Source organism: Salvia miltiorrhiza, chromosome 7 (genome assembly GCF_028751815.1).
Source record: "Salvia miltiorrhiza cultivar Shanhuang (shh) chromosome 7, IMPLAD_Smil_shh, whole genome shotgun sequence".
NCBI classification, from domain to species: Eukaryota; Viridiplantae; Streptophyta; class Magnoliopsida; order Lamiales; family Lamiaceae; genus Salvia; species Salvia miltiorrhiza.
Window position 1 is genome coordinate 5,546,962 of NC_080393.1, and position 20,256 is coordinate 5,567,217.

General features: G+C 38.7%; 3 protein-coding genes across 3 annotated transcripts; all 3 read left to right on the forward strand.

Annotated features, from left to right (window-relative positions):
• The first annotated feature begins 1,917 nt into the window (after positions 1 to 1,917).
• LOC130991787 (U-box domain-containing protein 13) lies at positions 1,918 to 8,546 on the forward strand. The gene is made up of 4 exons (XM_057916186.1): positions 1,918 to 2,664; positions 5,176 to 5,292; positions 5,484 to 5,939; positions 7,161 to 8,546. Exons 1-4 carry the CDS (start codon positions 2,392 to 2,394, stop codon positions 8,301 to 8,303), a joined length of 1,989 nt encoding a protein of 662 aa, XP_057772169.1. The 5' UTR covers positions 1,918 to 2,391; the 3' UTR covers positions 8,304 to 8,546.
• Positions 8,547 to 9,881: 1,335 nt separating this feature from the next.
• LOC130993748 (uncharacterized) lies at positions 9,882 to 10,706 on the forward strand. The gene has a single exon (XM_057918785.1). The coding sequence runs from the start codon at positions 9,882 to 9,884 to the stop codon at positions 10,704 to 10,706; it is 825 nt and encodes a 274-aa protein (XP_057774768.1).
• Positions 10,707 to 11,539: 833 nt separating this feature from the next.
• On the forward strand, positions 11,540 to 16,239 carry LOC130993749 (uncharacterized). Its single transcript, XM_057918786.1, has 3 exons — positions 11,540 to 15,642; positions 15,821 to 16,009; positions 16,146 to 16,239. Exons 1-3 carry the CDS (start codon positions 11,540 to 11,542, stop codon positions 16,237 to 16,239), a joined length of 4,386 nt encoding a protein of 1,461 aa, XP_057774769.1.
• Positions 16,240 to 20,256: the final 4,017 nt, after the last annotated feature.

The window sequence follows — 20,256 nt, forward strand, 5'->3', positions numbered from 1 at the left end:
TATATATATTGCATAAAATGCTTGTAATTTGCATAAGCGGCTTATAATGACTGCATAACGAAATTCAATTAATTAGATAAAATTTCAGCTCTCTCCAAGATTCGAACCCAGGTAAAACTTTTATGCAGTATTATACTACAGTTTATGCAACACTCAATACTGATTTATGCAATCATTTTCATTTCTCGCTAAAGATAACATTCTCTCTCTCTATATATAATGGAATTACTATATAAGACTCAATATAAAAAAAAAAAGTTAAAGATCGCACAAAAGTTGGAGTTGAAATTCATCTAAATTTTAAAGCGTTAATACTTTTTCGTGGAGGATGAGAGTTTATTTTATCTATATTGCTCCATTTATTTACTATCTTGAAATTACATATTATAGGAATACTAACTTTCACTTTTTTGGATCTAAAAAACTACTTATTTGTAATTTTAACATGATATTTTGAATGTTGTAAAAACATTACAATTTCTCAAATTTTTGCCAAATAATAAATTCCAAAATATTTTTATGATAGCTGGATAACTGACGTGTCATGAATTTATTAGAATATGCATCACTAATCGATATTTTTCAATTCGATAAAAAAATTTTGAAGGCATTAATTTTGCAACAAATGAGAAGATGATGGCTTTATTGCAACGTTTTAAATAGTGTTAAAATTATAGAATAAGTAAAAATTCGTGCATTAATTGATAATTAACTGTATTTTTTTGATAAATTGACAATTAACTTTTTGTATATATTTGGAGGGTGTATGGCTGAGCTTATTTTAAAAAGTTTATAAGCTCTAAAAGCTTTATAACATGTACTCCCTCCGTCTATGAAAAAGAGTCTCATTTGAGGTTCACTCGGGTTTTAAGAAAATTGTTAAAGTAGGTGTAAGTGAGATAAATGTATAATTTGTAGGGGTATTATTAGTACAAAAAAGTAAAATAAAAGTATACTTTTAGTTAAAAAGTGGAATAAAAGTACAATTTATAGTTACACATGTAAGAGAAAAAGTATAATGTGATGGTTCAAAAAGTTAAATGAGACTCTTTTTCATAGACAAAAAAATGGGGTAAGTATGACTCTTTTTCATGGACGGAGGGAGTAACTTTTAAGAGCTTATAAGTTGTCAAAGTGTTTGGATAATTGAGCTTATAAGCTAGGGAGAGAATTTTTTTGATAGAGAGAGAAAATATTTTTTTAGAGAGAAAATCGAAAAAAATGAACTTAAATTATATATGATGAAAATAATAAATTATAGTTGAAAAATATTTGTAAAATGATTGTTGCATATGAGATTATAAAAAAATAAGCTAGGGTAGATGAACTTATTTTTTGAGGAGCTTATTTTTTTAAGCTTATAAGCTGTTTAGGAGTTTATTTTATCAAATACATTGAAGGAGCTTATAAACTCCTAAATAGCTTATAAGGTGTTTTGAGAAGCTTATAAGCTCAGCCAAACACCTTCTTGGTCTTCGATTTAAGATCAAATATTAGGCGCGTCGATCATATAATTCGAAAGAACGTTTTATAGATTTACAAAATGAAGGAAAAAATCAATTTGACGATATGTAAAATTGATTATGCGTATCAAATAATGTGAACTTCAATGTAAATATTTCAAACTAACTAGTATAAGACAATTATAACTTGTTAGATTTCGCTAATATATATTGTTAGCATCCTAAACTTGGATTAACCTTAATTAAACAGTTATGATCAACGTCCACTTAAATGTGCCTAACTGATGTTCCCACCACATACTAAATTAATATAATTATAGAAATGTGTTTTTTTGAACTCTACTAAGAAATTCATCTAATATTCAATCGGCCACAGATTCACAAGGTAGCACGATAGTGAAATATTAAAAAAAATGAAATTCCAAACTCTACGAAGAAGCATAAAAGGAAAATCAATCCAGAAAATTATGATTCCCACCAACATCTTTATCGCAGCGTGGATGTTTATTAATTATTATTACAGCCAGTTACATATACTTGTAGTATCAGTTACTGCAAAACAATTTTACAATTAAAAATAAAATTTTAGGAATATTTGAAATGAAGAAAACTGTAGAAAAAGTAACCGTAATATATATGATCCGGCATCCGGAAAAGCCGTAAAAAGTTAAAACCCTCTCCCTTCCACCATTGTCGCCGAGCTAAAAAGTGAGCAAATCTCCATTTTCTCTCTCCTCCAACACACTCTCTCTCTCATGGAGAATTCCTCTAACCAGACCATGACCCGGACCAGCTATTCCAACCACGCGCCAGCTCAAATTTAGCTCTCGCTCCGTTGACTCCAACCTCACAATTTCTTCTCAATTTCAGCGATTCTTTTTCGCGAATTCGTCCCCCATTTTTCGGCTCAGATCTCCCGGCGGCGGCGATGGACGAGGACGACAAGGCCGCGCTGTCTCGGAAATTGATCGATCTGATTGGCGAAATCTCGGCGTTTTCTGACTACAGAACTACCGTGAAGAGGCAGTACACCAATCTAGCTCGGCGGCTGAAGCTGTTGACCCCAATGTTCGAAGAGATTCGCGATAGCAAAGAGCCGCTGCCCGAGGACTCCATCAGAGGGCTGGAGGCGCTCGCGAGCGCGCTGGAGTCGGCCAAGGAGTTGCTCCGCTTCGGCAGCGAGGGCAGCAAGATTTATCTGGTCGGTATGGCGTGGTTTTCGGTTTGCTCTTTTTATGTTGGTTTTGAGGCATTTTCTTGTTCCTTATTTATATTTGGTTTTGGGTCAGTGAGTGATTGTTTCAGGTGATTCTTTGTTTTATTTTTTGCTTGATCTGCTTGATTTTGTGCTTGAGCTACAATTGTTCATAGGGTTTATCTGAAGTTGATTGCCTGAGTTTTTAGAAACAATTATTTCGTTAATAAGTACACATAAGGATTGATTGGTAACAGCTCTTAGGATCCGATGAGGAGTTTTTCTAGGTACAGATTTTGGATCTCATACATGCTAGTTTCAGTGGCCGGGGAAGCTGTTGCGCAACTTGTTTATGTACAGGATTGCCTGGCATTAGTTGGAGAATATGAAGAAAGCAAATTGATAAAAGTTAATTTCATATTGGAGATTGGAGTTCATGCAAGATTTGTTTCCATTGGTGGTATCTTCTTTGCATTAAAAGCTTTAAAGCGTAGTTACTACCGCAATTTCTGGGATTGACTTGAAGGTCTGGTGAAGAATTAGGAATATGCTTTGGCCGGATTATTTGGTCCGAAACATTGAATGCCCCTATGTTTTCAGCTTCATTGTCATGATCTTTTTGCAGCTAGTTTTCCAATCCTTTTTTACTCTTGTTTTTCAGTTTGATCTTTTAAACTTAAATCTGTAGCCCAAAATGACAATACCATGGTGAAGGAAATGATGCTGGATTCTCTATGATGAAACACTAATTGCAATAGAAATCCAGACTGCAGTAGTCTGAATCTGAAAGGTTGAAAGTCGGTCGAAATTCTACAGTCAGATGTGAAGTGCTAATGGTGCTTCTTCATTTGTTGTGAAGACAGCCACAATTTGTTTCTGGAATAATGGAAGACGTCACATTTTTTGGAATATTCTCTTTTCCAGATTAAAATTCTTCATCCAATGTAGAAATCCTGAGGGCTTTACTTGCTTTTTATTAACCCTATTCTCGTTGTTTTGTACTGAATCAGCTTTCAGAATCCGCCATCAGGCTCTCGATATACTAGATTTAATGGGCTATGCTCCAATTCTCAAGTCAAAAAGTTGAGGAAAATCTGTTGAACTATTTTGCAAGAGAGATTAGGGTGGTTACAGACTTACAGTCTTACGCAACCTTGGAGCTTGAATGCAAGGCGGAATGAGTCAACATGAGAGATCATGCTAATTATTAATATTTTTCACATGGGAAGTTCACACTAGTTGATTCTTAGTCAACATTAGAGTCCAAATCTGTATTACTTAACAAAAAGCCCTTGAAGCGGAGAAGGAAACATAATTGGAATCAAGAATATTTTGACGTGTCCTTTTTCATTGATTGACAACTTTAGCTGCAGTTATTATGTTATGTGGAAAAGGAAATTATTTCGTTTGTCCTGAAGTAAAGTCGTGCTGTTCACACGATCCCTATATGATTTCATGTATTGTATTTACACGATTCCCATAAAATTTCATGTATCTACATAATAATGCCTCTTGGGGTCAGTTATACGCGATCTATTTAATCTTTTCCTCTTCTAGATCCATGCCCCATGGTGCTAGGCATGATTAAGAATTCCAAAATCTCTCTATCTATATATGTATAATTTATTGCACATAAGCCTATTTATTATTTCATACGTTACGTAGATTAAGTAAACTTTGGGATCCAGTAGGGACATCTGTTCAGTCTGCCTGTTCCCCCTAAGATTCAGGGAGATTATATGCTTAAGAATGTCATACTTTCCTGCTCCATTTTTCATCTACTTTTCTTGGAGTAGTTGATATAAAAGCATAACATTCCTTTCCCAGGAATGTAACTTTCATTTGGAGTTCTTGATACTTGTTAAGCAATAAATTCTTTGTACTTAGCATAAACCAAATCACTTCTTCATCGAAGTATGGTTCTAAATAATTGTATTTAACATCAACTTTTTGTCTGTTGTTCGTTTTTTCTTGCGGAAAGGCTGATTGAAAAACGATTTCATTTAACCATTTCAACCATGAATTTACTGCCCCCACTCCAGCTGTTTAAAAAGTGTCACTAAACGCCAAGCTTTACGACAATTAGATAAAATTCGCAAATTAGTGACAAAAACATTGGTTTTGTTTGTTTGCTTGTTGGTTCTTTTTTACCAAGTTTTATCCACTTATTATTGCTCATAAGAGGACCTTAGGAGAATTCCAATGGATCAGGAGAAAGTTATTCTCGGTGCATGAGATGGGAGATAATAAGGGGAAGAAACTGGTGAATACTTGAAGGACTTGATGCACCCCTTGATCCAGGGCAATAATTCAATTGCTAGTGATGAAACTTACCTATTTTTTTTAATGTTAATTTAGCTCGATAAATTTTGCTGCATGTTTTCCTCCAGAAGGCTGTGCCTAGTGTTCTTTATTTGATTTCCTTCCTCAAAACTTCAATACGGGTGCCGTTTGGTACAAACAAGATCTTTGGTTCATCCAGATGCAATCAAATCTCAAGTGTATCTCTGCATGCAGGTCTTAGAGAGAGATCAAATCATGAATAGATTTCAAGAAGTGACAGCTGAGTTGGAGCAAGCTCTGAGTGGCATTTCCTTTGAGAAACTCGACATATCAGATGAAGTGAAGGAACAGGTAAGATATTATCCTTCAGATAATTGCTTGCCATTTTTTTTATTTACTGCAAACTCCGTATTCTGTTTTTTCAGCTCCGATGCCCAATTATGGGATGATTTTATGACTTCACTCTTGTTGTCTAAAGTGTGATGTTACTTTGACTTACAAAACTATCTCAAATCACTTAGTGTATCTTTAAATATTTCCAGGTTGAGCTTGTTCTTGCTCAGTTCAGAAGAGCCAAGGGGAGGATAGATGCACCGGATGTTGAACTGTATGAGGATCTTATGTGTATTTACAACAAGAATAATGATGCTGAAGAAGATATAGATGTATTAAGGAGATTGGTTGATAGGCTACAGCTTAGTGGTATTGCTGACTTAACTCAAGAATCATTAGCTTTGCATGAGATGGTAGGAGCCACTGGTGGAGACCCAGAGGAGAGCATAGAGAAGATGTCAATGCTGTTAAAGAAAGTTAAGGAATTTGTGCAGACAACAAATCCAAATATTGATTCTGCCGCAGCCGAGAATTCTTCCCCTACAAGTAGTGGTGGAAAAGCACTGACTGAAGCAAATCAGAAAAACCTTGTTATACCGGATGACTTTCGATGTCCTATCTCCTTAGAGCTGATGAAGGATCCTGTCATTGTCTCAACAGGACAGGTACCTTCTTAGATTCTCTTCCTTCGCGAACAAAGCTGTGCCCTAACTTCAGCAAGTTTCTTGCTATTTTGTAATGCTCACTGTTTAATTCCTGAATGATGCCTGGTAATATCATTTATCTCTCTGCTGCTAATTACTTTCAATGCATTAGGGCTACAGGCAATGTTGACTGCCTTGCACCCAGAGTATCATATTCCTTGATTTTTGAATCGATAAATCTAAATAATGGAATTGTATTACGATGCTTAACTTCTTAGATAAGCTTTGCTTTTGAGTAACAGCAAGATGACAGCGTCTTGGAGTCAGCTCCTATAGTGGTTTTAGTGGCAATTGGCTATAAGGAAAACTGGTCTATAAGGGTCCTTTTTTGTTTCAATCGAAGTCATGCGTCTGTTAATGTTTTGTGGCCTCTCTCTACTTCAAATCCCCATCCCTCCAATTTCCTGTCTAATTTTTCGTGTGCTTATAGCCACTGCAGTATTCCATGTTGATTTTTTTATGCTTCACTGTCACACACGAAACACCAAGACACATCCTCTATTAAAACTTATCTCTGGAAAAACTCTGAGCTGCAAACTCAGAGTAGTTTTCCCCATCTTCTACTGATGGTCTATCATTTATTTCTACTTCCCCCATCTTCTACTGATGGTGTAAGTTTTCCTATTTCCCCCCTTCTTCCACTGATGGTATAAGTTTTCCTATTTTCGCCTATGTGGAAGTAGTTTTCTTCCGACATCTTGAGTGGAAGTATCTTCCAGTAAATTTAGAGATTATGGCGTGCCCTTCTGAAGTTTACGTTTAGATCCTCATCAGATTTGCGAATCTATAAGGAAGTTGTATAATGTATTTATGATCAATTGCTCACTTTTGGAAGTGTGACCAGTCGCTTATAGGATGTAGACATATAAAGATTTTATAGAATTTCTTTTGTTTTCTTTTAGTATTTTTTCCCTCTTTGTGTTGGTATGTTCTAATTGAGAAGATTGCATGCACGAAAATCTTTGCATTGCTCTGCATTTCATTATGAAAGATACACTTTCTTCAGATAACATGCTCACGCTCACACACGTGCACTTGCTTTCCCTCATACACGAACATATGCACTGCTTTAAGTGTCTGTGTAACTAACATGCTTCATGAACCGTCAACTTTGTAAAATCTGCTGAAGTTGTATAATGATTGAATGACTAGATTTTTACTCGTGTATTCCCTCTTCTGCAGACTTACGAAAGGTTGTGTATCGAGAAATGGCTGGAAGCAGGGCATAGTACCTGTCCTAAGACACAGCAAGCTCTCACTAGCACTGCTCTAACACCAAATTACGTTCTTCGAAGTCTCATAGCACAATGGTGCGAGGCAAATGGCATCGAACCACCCAAGAGACCAGGCAGCTCTCGCCCCTCTAAGCCTGGATCTGCATGCTCCCCAGCGGAGCGATCCAAGATAGGAGCCCTTCTCTGTAAGCTTACATCCGGCAACCCTGAAGATCAACGGTCGGCAGCAGGTGAAATCCGCCTCCTTGCAAAGCGTAATGCTGACAACCGTGTGGCTATAGCTGAAGCCGGCGCCATCCCTCTGCTCGTCCAGCTTTTATCGACTCCTGATTTTCGCACACAGGAGCATGCCGTTACTGCGCTTCTCAACCTTTCCATATGCGAAGATAACAAGGGAAGCATAATATCTTCTGGTGCAGTGCCTGGTATAGTTCACGTGCTCAAGAAAGGGAGCATGGAAGCACGGGAAAATGCTGCAGCCACGCTGTTCAGCCTCTCGGTAATAGACGAGAACAAGGTAACCATCGGCTCTTCAGGGGCGATTCCGCCATTGGTGACACTTCTGAGCGAGGGCACCCAACGGGGAAAGAAAGATGCCGCGACGGCGCTCTTCAACTTGTGCATATACCAAGGAAACAAGGGTAAGGCTGTGAGGGCGCGCGTCATTCCAACGCTGATGCGATTGCTCACCGAACCTCAAGGCACCATGGTGGACGAAGCGCTCGCGATTCTGGCAATACTGTCCAGCCATCCCGAAGGAAAGGCAGCCATAGGAGCTGCCGACGCAGTACCCGTTTTGGTGGACGTAATCGGCAACGGCTCACCTAGGAACAAAGAAAACGCGGCAGCCGTGCTGGTGCACCTCTGCTCCGGCGATCAGCACCACCTTGCCGATGCACAGGAGCTAGGCGTGATGGGGCCGCTGCTCGATTTGGCGCAGCACGGCACGGATAGGGGCAAGCGGAAAGCTGCCCAGCTGCTGGAGCGGATGAACAGATTTGTGGAGACGCAGAAGGCAGCGCGGGCGGCGCAGGCGGAAAATCAGATGGCGTCGCAAGCGCCGTCGGCAGGCAATGCTGAGAATAGTTGATGATTCTTGTTTTTGTGTTGATTGCTATTTGGGGTTTGTTGGTTTGAGTTATAGCTTGGTTAGAAGGGCGAAGGTGGAAGATCACCTGCCCCATCCTAATTAAAGTAATTTATTGGTTTTAAGTAGAGAGCAGGGAGCAGAAAGTAAAAGTGGCCAAGCTATGACATTGTGAATGCTAATTGAACCATGTATAATACAAGTGTAATCATCCCAACCTTTTATTTTACAACATTGCTGTCTTCATACCTTCCTCAACTATATAAATCCTTGCAATTGCAACAACCACCTTTATCTTTTTTTCTTCTTATCTTTGATGGAAAAACGTAGAAAATATATATTTTTACTATTCTTTTACTTTCGTTACATATTTTGTAGGCTAGAAATTTTTCCTCATACAGAATGGAAAAAAAATTATAGCAGAATCTTTTTCCAATTTTTCACTTCTAATATATTCATGATAATATATAAAATGGGGATAATATATTTTTTTTTCACGTGGTGTAATAACTTTTTTTTTTTTCATATTTTTTAGTCATTTTTTTCTCATAGTTAATTTACAACCAAAGAGAACGAAATCGTTGACTCTCAAAAAAAAAAAGAGAGAGAACGAAACCGTTATGAAATGCTTGATTCATCATAATAAATCGCGATCAATCGACTCAGGACTGGAAGAGCTCCAAATTATAGATAATTTATGGATTCAATTTTATATTTTTATTTTTTGCTTGAAATTGTAGACACTATTTTAATTACTTGAGATTTAGTGTACCATATTTGATGTTTCATTTTCTTTTTCTATCTCTTTTTATCAATTTTAATTTTGTGTGATTTAGTTTAATTTATTATTATTAACTAGGGTTAAATTATTTTTATCATTTATTTTCACTTTTATTAGTTAACTATTCATTGATAAATCCAAAGTTAGGGTATAATTCATAATATTATACTTCATCTGTCCACAAATTCGTGTCATAATTTGTCATTTTGGTCCGACCATCAATTTGTGTTTTATCCATTTTTAATAATTATTTTCTTAACAAATAAATCATTTTTTCTTAAAAGTCGTGTCCATATTCCATTCAACAAATAAATAATACACTTATTCTTAAAACTCGTCCCCCTTCTCCTAGGACACGAATTGATGGACGGAGGGAGTAATAAAATTTATTTTAATAAAAATATTATTAAAATAATAAATATAATAGTGGGATATGATGGCACACACAAAATTATGGGACATCATACGTATTTTAATACTATATATGGTTAGCTAATTATCATAAATAGGGTCGTGTGACTAGTATGCTAAAATTGTTTAGATTATGAACCGTTTGTATATGGACGATGAAACCCTACGCCGCAGCCACCCCCAAGGTTTCCTGCCGTTGACCTCTTTCGCCGGGATCTGTGGTCGCTCGGTAGCCTCTCTTCATGGAGTTTTCAAAGAATCGTGATTTCCCTGTTGTCTCGAATAATTTCTCCCGACCATCGCCGAGTTCTGAAGCTCTGATAGACCCCCTGCCCATTAACGGAAAATCGGGAAATCGTTCTTCAGCCATCTCCTCGGAAAAGATCGCCATGACTGATAAATTGGTGACTGATAACAAACGTCCTACTCCGCCAACAAATCCTATCACGCCTAGGGTTTCCTACTCCTCCAAACTCAAGGATGATACTGCCAAACCCTCGGATGTTTTGGCACAAGACTTTTGTTCTCTCCATCCGGTAAAGAAAAATAATGTTCTCATGTTTGACATTCCAGATGATCTATATCAAGAACAATTACAGAGCTTTAAATTTGCTCTTCATGCAAGAATCATTCTGCAAAAAGGAGATACTCCAAGAGTTGCTAAAGATATTCAAACAGAACTACAATCCATCTGGTCCATCGCTGAATCTTGGCAGGTGATACCTATTGGAAAAGGGTACTTTACCCTCCGATTCTCTGGCGAACGTGATTTGGCCCTGGCTAAATCCAAAGCGTTCTGGAAGTTAAAGACCGGAATTCTAAAAATTAGAGAATGGACACCTCTCTTCAATCCATACAAGGAATCGTCTTCTTTATCTCAAGTATGGATGAGGATTTATTATCTTCCCCACGAAATATGGCATCCGGAGGTTATCTCGGGCATAGCACGATCGGTTGGATCACCGATCAAAATTGACGGCTCTACTTTTTTGGGATCGGTGGGTCACTTTGCTAGGGTTCTCATGGAGATTGACATGACGAAAGAAATCATCTACTCTCTGAGGGTGAATAGGGGATCAGCTTCGTTTGATATTGAATTTGTTTATGAAAATTTGCCATATTTTTGCGGTGTGTGCAGAAAGGTGGGACACTCTTCTGATAAATGCAGAAATAATAAGGATCATAAAGAGACTCAAGGCTCGGAAGAGAAGTAGAAAGATCTTCCGAGGAAGGAGGGCAACAACACGGGCGAAAAGGAGAAGCACAAAGAGAATAAAGCAAATGGAAATACTTGGCAGCGTGCTAAGGATAAGGAGGTGATGACACAAAATTCCTTCGAGGCGCTCAATGTGATAGAAACAGAGAACCCTTTGCAGGAAGACCTGCCGAAGAAACACGCTCAAGACAAAGAGCGGGTGCAAGAAGTGAACACTATGGATGCTGATATGTCTTCTAGGAACGTTAAGGATGTCGATACATCCCCAGGTGTGGATAACGAAAAACAAGACTTGGTTGAGGGTCTGGTGACGAGTGACGAAGAGGAGGAAGAGCAACCACAACCAGTTTTGGAGACAGGAAAGAACATGACAGAAGCTCAGTTTATTGAAAATGTCACTAATATTGTTAATGAGGAAATGGAATGGGTCAAGGAGAAAGAAAAACTTTCTGCAGCAAAAAAAATGGAAGCCGCAAAGTTTCAAACTAAGATGGACACGGTGATTGGTAAGAATACGGAGCAGGTCCCGATGAAACGAATCTTGCGTTCGAATGCAAAACCTCCTGCCTTAAGCAAGGATTGTAACAAGGCTAAGAAGACTCGAGCTGTGGACTCTAGTAAAGGACGATCCAAACAAGACTCGAAGAATGGTATTGAGATAGTAAATGAACAGTTGAGTATCGCCCATGCTGCCGGAAGGCAACCTCGAGATTTTGTGATAGATTCTTCTAATAGCTCGCACATGCGCACTATGTCTAACGTTGCTAGTCAAAGTTGGGCAGATGAAGTCGAGAATGAGGATATTTCCTCAGCAACGGACTTCAATAATCAATGAATATCATATCTTGGAATGTTAGGGGCTTCAATGATGAAACTCGTCGAGCCCTGCACGACCATTGTAAGAGATTCTCTCCTATTCTTATGGGTATTTATGAACCTAAGAATGACTTTATAAAAATTCCAACTGCTTTCTGGAATTCTATCGGTCTTTTTCCGGCTTTCCAGAATTTCAGGCACGGACGGAGTCCGAATATTTGGGTTTGCGCGGCTCCGCATGTTACCGTTTCTTTGGTCTTCTCTTCCAACCAAACTATTATTGTTGATTGCACTTGGAAGAACTTCTCGTTCCGGGCTGCGTTTATTCATGGAGATAATTCTCCTTCAGAGCGTCGACGGCTGTGGATCGATCTGCTGACCTTTATTGTGGGGAAAGTGGTTTGCATCGGGGACTTTAATGCGGTGAAAGGAGCACATGAAAGAAAGAGCACTTGTCTCCCCAATGCTACGTCTTGTACAGAGTTTGGCGATTTTATCTCGGCCTCGGGAATGATTGAATCGAACACTACGGGCCTTTTCTTCACATGGTACGGAAGACGTAATATGCCTTCTCATGTTGAGTCTGTCCTGGATCGCTGTTTGTTTTCCAATGATTTTGCGGATTTGTGGGACTCCCTTAACACTCATGTTCTGCCAAGATTTACTTCGGACCATTCGCCTCTTATTTTTCAGTGTTTTGAGAGAGCTGCGATAAAACATCGGCCGTTCAAATTTCTTAATATGTGGCTGGTGCATCAGGATTTTCGGGATTTTGTGAAAAACTCTTGGAAGGAGCCTATTGGCGTGAGCTGCCCTTTACTGAAGATTATGGTGAAGCTGAAAAGGCTGAGAACGAGTCTCAAACGTTGGAACAAAGAAGTTTTTGGCCATGTGGATGTGGGTATTAACCAATTTCAGGCTGCGTTAGAGAGGGTTCAACAGCGTATTGCGGTGGAAGGTTACTCGGCCCCGCTTTTTGATAAAGAAGTGGAGATCCAGGCTCGTTTGGGCACGATGCTCTTACGGAAAGATCTGTTGCTTAAGCAGAAAAGTCGAATTCGTTGGCTAAATGATGGGGATAGAAACACTAATTTCTTCCACAATTCGATTAAAGTTCGTAGAAAGCAACTGCACCTCCCGCAATTAAATATTGATGGGACAGACTCCTTTGATCAAGATGAGATTGCTGCGCATATTGTTAGTTATTTCTCCACCTTATTCTCTGATTCGGTTGCTACGCATGTCACGACTGATGATGTGAGAAATCTGGTGAATAATTCTGTTTCTCAGACACATAATTCCCTCCTTACTAGCACTCCGCTGGATGAAGAGATAAAAGCTGCGGTTTTTGATTTAGGGGGTGATAGTGCGGCTGGCCCTGATGGTTTCACTGGGATTTTCTTTCAACACTGCTGGGAAATCATTAAAGCCGATATTTGTCTGGCTGTCAGGACGTTCTTCATCAAGAACTATCTGCCTCAAGGTCTTAATTCAAACACGTTGATTCTTATTCCGAAAAAGGAAGTGGTTACCACGGTGGCGGACTTACGTCCTATTGTTCTTTCAAACTTCTTTTTTAAAATTCTCTCGAAGATTCTGGCCTCTAGACTCAGCTCTGTGGCTGCGGATTGCGTCTCGCAGAATCAATTTGGGTTTATACGTGGTCGCTTGATTCACGATTGCATTATGATCGGCTCCGAAGGTGTTAACTGCATGAATCGTTCTTGCAATGGCAAGAACATGGCTTGTAAAGTGGATATAAAAAAGGCTTTTGATACGTTGAGCTGGCGTTTTATCTTGTGTGCTATGGAGGCAATGGGTTTTGATCAACGGTTCTTGAATTGGATTTCTACTATCTTTGGTTCGGCCCGTATTTCTATCTTGTACAACGGCCAACTTTGTGGTTACTTCTCTTGCTCTCGTGGGGTAAGACAAGGTGACCCGCTTTCGCCTATTATTTTTGGTATTGCTGAGGACGTGCTTAGTTGTATGTTTATGAAGGCGGTCAAAGATGGTTGTCTGACGCCTATGAGTATGAGTCGTGCTAATAACTTTCCTACTCACCTGTTATATGCCGACGACATTCTCTTGTTCTGTAAGGCTTCTACCAAGAATGCTCGTACTATTCGCAACATATTACAGCGATATGGGGAACTCTCGGGTCAAATTTGCAGCAGAGAAAAATCGCACATTTATTTTGCCAAAGGTGTTTCTTTAAGTTATCAAAGGCAAATTGGCAGGATCCTCCATTTTCGTGTGGGGCTGATGCCTATGACTTATCTGGGAGCCCCTCTCTTTGTCGGAAGACCCAAAGCTATTCACCTTGCCGCGATAAAAGATAGAATTATCCACAAGTTCTCTCGTTGGAATGGCTCTCAACTCTCTATTGCGGGACGTATTTGTCTCATTCGCTCTGTCATTCAGAGCTCCTTAGTTCACACGATGATGGTCTATAAATGGCCTAATTCTCTTCTTAAGGAGTTGGATAGATCTTGTAGAAACTTCATTTGGACAGGGAATGTTAATAAAAGGCCGACTTGTGCTGTGAGCTGGGACCGTGCCTGTGCAATCAAGGAGGAAGGAGGTTTAGGGATTAGATCGTTTGAAACGATGAACGATTCCTTTCTGATGAAGCTTGCTTGGAAAGTGATTGGGAGGCGTCAGTTTGGATTTGATATGATGAGATGCAGATACTTGAATGAGGCGAGTAGGCCTCGATCGGCGCTTCTAACTTCCTCGATCTGGATTGGCATTAGAAAGTTGATTCCTGATCTGCTTGAGGATTCTTATTGCCTTTTAGGGAAAGGAGCTTCGGTGTACTTTTGGCATGATGATTGGTTAGGCTACTCTATTGCTGATAAGATTAATCTGCCAAATTTCATGCGCTCTAGATTAAATCAAACGGTGTCTAACTACTTCTACGATGGGGTTTGGCATTTTTCTCAAGAGTTTATTGATGAATTTCCTTACATTATTTGTGACATTTTGCTGTTGCCGATTGGTGAGGAGGAAGATGTGAGATTATGGAAACCGTCTGTTCATGGGGAGGTTACGTCCGCCCTTGCCTTTGCCTCGAAATGCCACCGTTTTCCAACTGTTAATTGGGGTCGTTGGCTGTGGGAAAATTACATTCCTGTTCGTCGTTCCATTACTTGTTGGAGAGTTATTCTAAATCGACTGCCAACACGTGATAAACTTATTAGACAGGGTCTGATTTCTCCCAACTATTGCTCTCTTTGCTTTCACGAGGCTGAGGATCTAAATCATATCTTTTGGTCGTGTGATAAAATCCAACCTGTCTGGACGGAATTTTTGGGGTGGTTCAATCAGATGGATGGAAGACTTTGTGCTGACATCCACAGCTTTCTTATTTTTTCTTGGTCGATAAAGGTGAGCTCTCAAATTAATGCTCTTTGGAAACTTGGGGTGATTTCTGTGATTTGGGCGATTTGGAATGCACGTAATAAAAGTCATTTCGATGGTGTTGCTTTTCATGGCCGTGCTATTCTTTGCTTCATCAAGTCGACGTTCATGGAGGTGGATATTTCTTTTCCCAAGTTGGGATGTATTGACAATACTTGGACGGATTACTTAACGGTCAGGCAATTAGGTGTCAGTGTACATCAACGACCTCCACCGGATTTCACTTCGGTCTATTGGTCGCCACCTGCTTATTCTTGGATTAAAGCCAATACTGACGGTTCGGCGGTAGGGGCGCCAGGTCGGATATGTGCGGGAGGCGTCTTCAGAGATTGGAGAGGCTTTGTTAGAGGTTGCTTTCATGTGGAAGGAGGAACGGGTTTTGCTTTTGAGGCGGAACTGTTAGGCATCATTACGGCTATTGATTTTGCTCACCAATGCGGTTGGTTTAAGATTTGGATTGAAGCGGATTCTACTTATGTTGTTTCCATTCTGTCGACTAAATCAGATAGAGTACCATGGCGGTTTAAAGCTCTGTGGAGAAGAACTCTTTCGCTGCTTGATAATATGGAGTTTAGGATTACGCATATTTTTAGAGAAGGAAATGTTCCTGCTGACATTATGGCCAGTCCACATACTCCTGAGGGACGTTGGAACCATAACATTCAGCTGATCCATGACGCGGTCATTCGCGATTTGTCGGTGCATAGTTATGTACGTCAAAAATAATTTCTTGGTTAGGGTTTTTTCTCAAACACTTGGCGGATCCTTTGCCGATCTGCCTTGGCGTTGGTTTCACGTTTGGTTCATGCATGGTTGGTGCTATCTGGTTTCGTGCATGGTTGGTGCTTTCTGGTTTGGCGTGGTCTCTTGCAGTCGGCTCGGTTTTTTGCTTGGGACCGTTAGTTTTGATTTTATTCGAACACTTGGCGGTCGTTCTGTAGCGGCTTTGGAAGAACTGCTGCGTTTGGATGCTGGAGACGGTCGAACGTGGGAACAAATAGCGGTGAACTTCTGGCTCTGTTTTTTGGATGGTGGCGCTTGGGAGCTGCGAGCTCCGGACTGGTGTGCAGCGATAACCAGTTTTTTTTTTTTTTTTTTCGATGAATAGTTTGTTTCGGTCCTTGGGTTTTTTTGCGGTGTTTTGGTGGTTGACGTGCAGCGCTTTTTGCTCTTTCTGTGCTTTGCTTTCTGTGGTCAGTTGGTGTCGGCGTCTTACCGGCCTCCTGTCTGCGACTTCTTTTCGGTTTCGGTTTGGTTTGTCTGAGCCGGGTTGGTTTGGGGGCGATGGTTAGGCTGGAGCTCCTGAAACCTTCCCTTCCGCTCTTTTTTCTTCTCTTTTCTTTTCTTAGACGGGTACTCTTTTTCCTTCTTACAGTTTTTCCCTTGGGGTTTTCTGTAGGAAGGTTTTAATGAGGCTCGGCCCTTAGTCTGCTTGTCTGTGCTTTCAAGGGTTTAGGTTTTTCTTGTTTGTTTTTCGTTTTTTTTCTCCTTCTTTTATAAAATCGCATTTTAATAATGAACCGTTTGTATATTAAAACTCACTTAGTTATTAACTGAAACTTCCCAAAATAGAAAAAAGGGGAAAAAAAGAAAGAAAACAAAAAAGAGACATGAGTCACATGACTATCAGAAACATGCACCTTGTAAGATAGAGATGTGATGAAAGTCCAAATTTAAATGATTTTTTTTTTTTTTTGAGAATCCAAATTTAAATGAATTAAAAGATAAAACTAACAAGATCTGAAATATAGGATATATGCCGGGTATCCCATCAAAACATTCTTGAAACTAATTACAAGCCCAAGAATTAAAATGCAACAGGTCTCAAATTTAACTCTAGCCTGAGCATCCCACTCTTTCACCCATTCAAGAATATTCAAATGAATACATGGCTAGATATATATATAGTCTATATATATATATATATGTATGTTGGTAACAATGAAAATAGATCGTGAAACACTACTTAAAATTGAGAAATTAAGCTGTCACGTCTCCATCCAACTCTTTCTAATAACAACTAACAAATATTTTTTCTTACTTCACACGCGCATATATATCATATACGTACAGACATGAATAAAATTTGCAATTTCCATTGAGATTTATATTAATAATTAGCAATTCACAGGAATATAAATAATATTATGAAGGGAAAAAATAATACGTAATAACATCATGCATGAATATAAGTAACTTGCATTTTCTCAACACAGTATATATAATTCTTAATTTCTACTAAAATCTGCTTCCGCCAAGAAAGAAAGAAAGAAAAAAAAACATCTCATCCTCTCCTAATTTTCTTGATCTTACCACACATAAAATCCCTGAGAATATTGGAAGGAAACATGGCGTCAATTTCATTTGAGAAATCTAGCAAAACCCTCTGCGCCTTTCTCTTGTGCAACGCCACTGATTTAGGTTTTCTCGGCGGCGGAGGGCATTTCAGTAAAACCACCTCTCCGCGATCCTCTGCTTTCGGCGTAGTGCATCCTCCATCTTCATCAACTCCTCTCGTCGTCGAAACCGAGCTTTTCTCGACAAGGGTTTCTTCTGTATAGACTTCCCGTTTTGTCGTTACATGCAAATCTTTGTCGGAAGAGGCCGTCTTGTTGGGCAGTCCCATTAGGGAAAATGGCTTCAAATTTGCGTGCATGAAGAAGATTTAAATGATGAAGTAATCTTTTAATATGTAGAGTTTTTGTGGTAGTATGTGTGTGTGTGTTTTGTACGTAGTGATTTCTTGGGAGCAAGAGATAGCAAATGGGAAGGAATTGAAGAAATATGTGTTTGATATTTGGTGATTGAGTTTGAAAATGTGGATGCTTTAATATAATGAGGGGTGAGGGATTTTCAACAAATATAATCATCGATTTTCATGACACCCTCTCTTGATTATTTTAGTTGACTTCTTTTTCTGATATTGCCTTTGTTCCAATGTTTTTTTGTTTAAGTGAGTGTGTGTGTGTGTGAGAGAGAGAGAGAGAAAGATAGAGAGGGTATGGATATATAATTGAATAAGAAAAGGTCCTTTTTGGTGAGGAATCCAATGCAATGAAACCCTTCCAAGTTCCAAATTCCCTAAATCACATTAAAAAGTAGTGTGATTTTTCGCAATCCCTTTTGTGATTCTCTACTAACTTTGATGGTTGCTAGTTGCTATGGAGAAGATGCCTATCAATATAGCCATATCTGTATATACCTATTTTTGTTTTTTCTGCATGTAAGTATCATAAGTTTGAAAATTTTCTTTTCTTTAAATTTAATTTGGCCATTGTCAACATATTCTATTGATCAACGAAATGTGTGCGTCATCATTTACATTATGCACTAATTAATATAGTAATAGAAGTTGCGAAATAGAAATGAAATATTAATATAACTTTGTACATTTTTCATCTTGTGTGTGAGGAAAAAATAAAAGAATATTCAAGTGAACACACATCTCTGACTCTCATTACATTGACATATTAATTCATTATAGTCAGAACTAAACGAATTAAACGAATCAAAGAAATCTCATAGGATACTCCTCAACCAACGAAAAGGAATAATTAAAGCTGAAATAGTATATATGTATGTGTATGCATAAAAACTAAGATGCCTTATCTTAGTTATCTACAAACAAAAAAAAGTTGGTTATTTCCCATGTGAAATTGGGATAATACACCAAACCTAATGGATTAGTTGCCACCCCAATCCCTTGACACCCCATCACTTCCTGGCCCCTTGCATTTATCTTCCAACTCCCAACTCTATGTTAGAAGACCATCGCAATATTTTTCAACGCTTACATTTTTCTATTTCCATAGCAAATAAATTGACCAAAACAATTATTCTACTCCCATGGGAATATTATTCCTCTATGTGCCTTAAATATCAATCCCACTTATAATATTCATTCCTCTAGAAGCTAACAATCTCAGTACTCCACCTAACATTTTAATTTTTTTTCAGAACACAACTCGTACCTTTAATTACTTTTAATTTTAAACCTATTTGTGTTCTTGTATGTTGGATTTCATTAATTAATTTTCTTGTCATAACAAAATTAATATAGTTATCGAATCCTAAATCTTTGTATTAACCTAGCTAGCTAGAATTAATGTAGAATTTGATGATGCATGTGGCTTGTTGAGATGGGCCCACGAGGAAGAAGCATGCTGTGTTGTTGTTCAAGTGTACATTATATTGAGTGGCAACATGCATTATTTCTTAGCACGGCTCACCTTTCATATCATCTTAGGATTCCCACTTGGAATTTGGGCTAATCAGTTTTCTTTTTTTCTTTTTTGCCCCCAATTTTAGTGGAGGGGACATTAATTTTTTTCTGAATTCATAATGTTGGAGCAGGAAAGGAAGGGGTCATGATGCCAATCATCATGAAAAAGGAAGATAAAATGATGAAATTATGGAAATGGAAATAATATATAGAGTAAGAAAAAATCGTAAAAAAACATATGTCGTCGCAAATTGTTAACTCCGCTTGTTTGAAACGATTTTTTCCTACTTAAGATCTAGTGTACTATATTTAGTGTCCCATTTTATATCTTAATTTTAATTTGTTTTATTATACTATTTTGTTGCATTTTGTGTAATAGTACATTGTTTCCCTGCCATGTGGCTGTAAAAGATTGCTATTTTAAATTTCCCATGATTTTATAAAAATAATCTTTTCTCAAGACAAACAAACATATATCACCGCACATAAAACTCTACTATTTATATGAAAATTTAAAGACTACTACTATCACTACAAAAAAACGCGCATTTACCGGCGAAAACTACCGGCGGCTATTTTGCCGTCGGTAGCTAACGGCGGCACGGCGGCGGCAGTCTAAGCGACCCGTACTTTCGAAATTACCGGCCAGCTACCGACGGCAAATTCGCCGCCGTTAGCTAGCGGCGGCGACGCCGCCGTTAATGTTAAAATACGCATAAATTAATTTATTTTATAGAATTAACGGCGGCAAAATTGCCGCCGCTAGCTAGCGGCGGCATTTGCCGTCGGTAACCGATAAAATATAGGGCAACGGTTCTCCTTCTTTTTTCAGTTTCTGCGCCGCACACACACGCGAACAGAACATAAAATCCACCCCCCCCCCCCTCCCCTGCTGCTGCTTCGCCGCCGCCGCCCTAGCAGGTAACTCTCTCTCTCTCTCTCTCTAGATCTATATATATATATATCTCTCATTAATTTTAATTATATATATATAATTATATAATTTTCATTTATATTATTTATTGTAGTTCGACGACCTCGTTTCACCGCCTTCTTCACGACACCCACCGAAAACCACCACCGTACG